Genomic DNA, 3,199 nt, shown 5'->3' on the forward strand with positions numbered 1-3,199 from the left:
GGTATGCTTGAGTTCACAAGGGACCAGATTAAATCCTTTACACAAGAATGAAATTAAGAAAAAATATGGGATGGGAGTAAAAGGCAGAAAACTGTACTTGAACAATTAAAATTAAAAAATAAAAAAAATACTTGGTATCAGAGTATATTCAGCTATATGTTAACAAACTGGCTTAAACAATATGTATTTTTTACATAATAAGACATCCAGACATAGTGTGTGCTGTAAGGTTAGTTGATTCAGCAGCTGTATAATTTCATGAAGGACACAATTTCCTAACCTATGTTATATAACAATAGAAAAGGTAAGTAAAGTATTGTAAACTGCATTAGGAGGAGAGACTTGTAAATGGGAGTGTAAATGAGCTAAGTCCTTATCTATGAAAGCAGGAAGTCAATAGCTGATGTTTAAAATGAAAATAAATAGTACAGAGAGTTATGTTATTTAGAAATTTGGAGGAAAGAAACAAACAAAAAACACTACCAAAAAGAAAAGAAAAGTTATTGCCCAGGAAATAAGTCTAAGATAGGATGAGGTGGGCTGAAAGGATTTTTGCTTTCATTATAAACTCTTCTGTAATTGTTCATGTTTTAAAATAATGTGCTTTATTCCTTTGATATTTTTTTAAATTTTAAGTCTACATAATTCTTTTTAAAAATTATTTTATTGTTGTTCAATTTTTACAAAATTTTCCATGTATTTGACTTTATTTCATGCAAGCTCTAAAAATTGGTCATTTTCAAGTCCTGGGAACATGGTCATAAAATCCAAGTGATGTCTTTCTGAAAGTGAGTTTGCTCTGGTTGACTCAGATATTACACACCTAATTTGTTCCTGAATACAATTTTACTTTTAACAACCTGATGGTCAAACTGATAATCTGACAACCAGCTTCAAAATTGCAAGAATAAAAGAACATTATTGTTTGTATAATTTAATAACTTTTCATAGAGGAAATATATCATAAGAGTTTCTGGTCAGCAAATTAAGTACTTTAAACTTGTTATGAGATGATGAGCTATTTACTTACCTGGGGTTTTTCTTTAAAACACTTCTCGAGGGGCTAGAGCTGAAGGTTTTTCACTAAGGAGCTCCTCTTTTATCATGGGCCTCAACTTCTTTTCCAAAGTCTCCTCTACCAGCATCAAAGTCTTCATGAAACTCATCTCTTACCTAGCCCCCAGATTGGCCACAACCATACTGTCTGCCCTCTCTAAAGCCTGGATCCCAATCTCTGTGAATGATATAGTCATCTAAGATGGTTCCATTTAGGAATAGCATGGCATTTTCAGCATCAGTTCTGTTGTGGTATTCTACAAAACAGAAACCACATGCCATTTTCTTTATTTTATCCAAACCCACAAATATATTCCTGACATTGCCACATCTACTAAAGAGCTCAAATATTTGTTATTTGGTTGTAGAAAAAGAAAGATTCCCCACATACAGAGTGCAGCTTTCTTTCAGAACTTTTTCATGCTCTTTGTTATCACCACTGAAATGCTGGTACCGACCTTCGCTCAGCTCCAGGTAGGAGTCACTGCACAGAATTTTCAGGTCCTTGGACATGATGCCCAACAAGCTCTGTGAGGGCAGCAGGTCATGATCCAGCTGGCAACAGTGACACCAACAAAATCCTAAATTAATTTTTTTTAAAGTAAAGCTACAAGGAAGGAAGAAGAAAAAGAAACCTGTGGATATTTAAGAGGTTTGTGCCAACATGCACTGACACCTCAGCTCTTGACCAGGAGGATCATATCAAGGCAAACCCCAGAGAGAATGTTCCAGGTACCAAGAACATGGTCATGAAATCAGGAAGTCTTCCTGGAAAGGAAGTTATGCTGTCTTTGGTTGACTCAGATCTTACCTACCTAATTGATTACCAAAGAATATATTTAATAACAGTATGCTCTTGAAAAGTATGGCATAAAATAGTAAAAATGGGTCTAATTTTCATGGACAATGAGTACTACTATCATTCCTGATCTAGGACTAGACATCAGATATGCCACATAGATAACCAAGGTTAAAGTACAAATACCTTTGTGACATACTCTCTCTTAATTTAAAACAATAAATTTGTGATTCATACCTATAGTATGAGAATCAACATATTGTAGTTAGATAAGACACAGTCCCAATATATACTATCAAGTATACAAATAGCTCTATAAAAATGAAAACTCTCTTGCATCATAAGTTTAACTTAAATTAACATTAGATTTTATTAGCAATAATTCCACTTGTCATATTAGACTTTAGAAGGACTCTTGCTTAATTACTTGAATATTCCAAGCCTATTTTTCAAAACCTTCCCAGAGAATTTTAACTGATGTCTTTTTCTTCCTTTATTAAAATTTCCTACTGTGGTGAGAGGCACTAAAAATGATTTAAACAGTCTTTGCCAGGAGTCACCGTGGTTTCCTGCTTCAACAGTACTTGAACAGAACCCAGCCGGGGGAATACTTGACCCCGTATTCCAGCCAGCCACCCAGATTCATCCTTCTGCCACCTCCTCACAACATCCTGGAACCACCCCAAGGCTGCCACCAGCACTCAAGCACCGCAAAGCTGCCTGTCCACAGCCTCCCATCTTTAGCTGCCCATCATGACTACCACACCCACCTCGCAGATGCCCCAGAACTACCACCAGGACTCGAGGCTGCCATCAACCATCAGAACAACCTGGAGCTCTATGCTTCCTACATCTATCTGTCCATGTCTTACTATTTTTACCACAATGTTCTGGCTTTGAAGAACTTTGAAGAACTTCAAAGAAGTTCTTCAAATGAAGAACTTTGTCAAATATTTTCTTCACCAATCTCATGAGGAGAGGAAACATGCTGATATTCTGATAAAAGCTGCAGAACCAAGGAGGTGGCCAACTCTTCCCTCAGGATATCAAGAAACCAGACCATGAAGACAGAGAGAATAGGCTGAATGCAATGGAGTGTGCATTACACTTGGAAACAAGTGTGAATCAGTCATTATTTGACTTGCACAAACTGACCACTGAAAAAAATGACTCTCATTTGTATGACTTCATTGAGACTCATTACCTGGATGAGCAAGTGAAATCCATCAAAGAATTGGGTGACCACAACCCAGCCTTCACAGGTTGAGGGCCCTTGAATCTGGCATGGCACAGTATCTCTTTGACAAGCACACTCTGGGACATAGTAAAGAAAGTTCAGCTTAG

The 3,199-nt window shown here is 36.8% G+C and overlaps 1 protein-coding gene and 1 pseudogene across 1 annotated transcript; one reads left to right on the forward strand and one right to left on the reverse strand.

Annotated features, from left to right (window-relative positions):
- Positions 1-1,083: 1,083 nt before the first annotated feature.
- Positions 1,084-1,569, reverse strand: NCBP2L (nuclear cap binding protein subunit 2 like). Its single transcript, XM_045817457.1, is given in 1 exon segment — positions 1,084-1,569. A coding segment is annotated over 1 exon segment (486 nt).
- A 1,039-nt stretch (positions 1,570-2,608) lies between these two features.
- Positions 2,609-3,199, forward strand: LOC123805025 (annotated as a pseudogene).

The sequence above is a fragment of the Phyllostomus hastatus genome, unplaced genomic scaffold, assembly GCF_019186645.2.
Source record: "Phyllostomus hastatus isolate PE091 unplaced genomic scaffold, TTU_PhHast_1.1 phas_scaffold_28, whole genome shotgun sequence".
In the NCBI taxonomy this organism is placed as follows: Eukaryota; Metazoa; Chordata; class Mammalia; order Chiroptera; family Phyllostomidae; genus Phyllostomus; species Phyllostomus hastatus.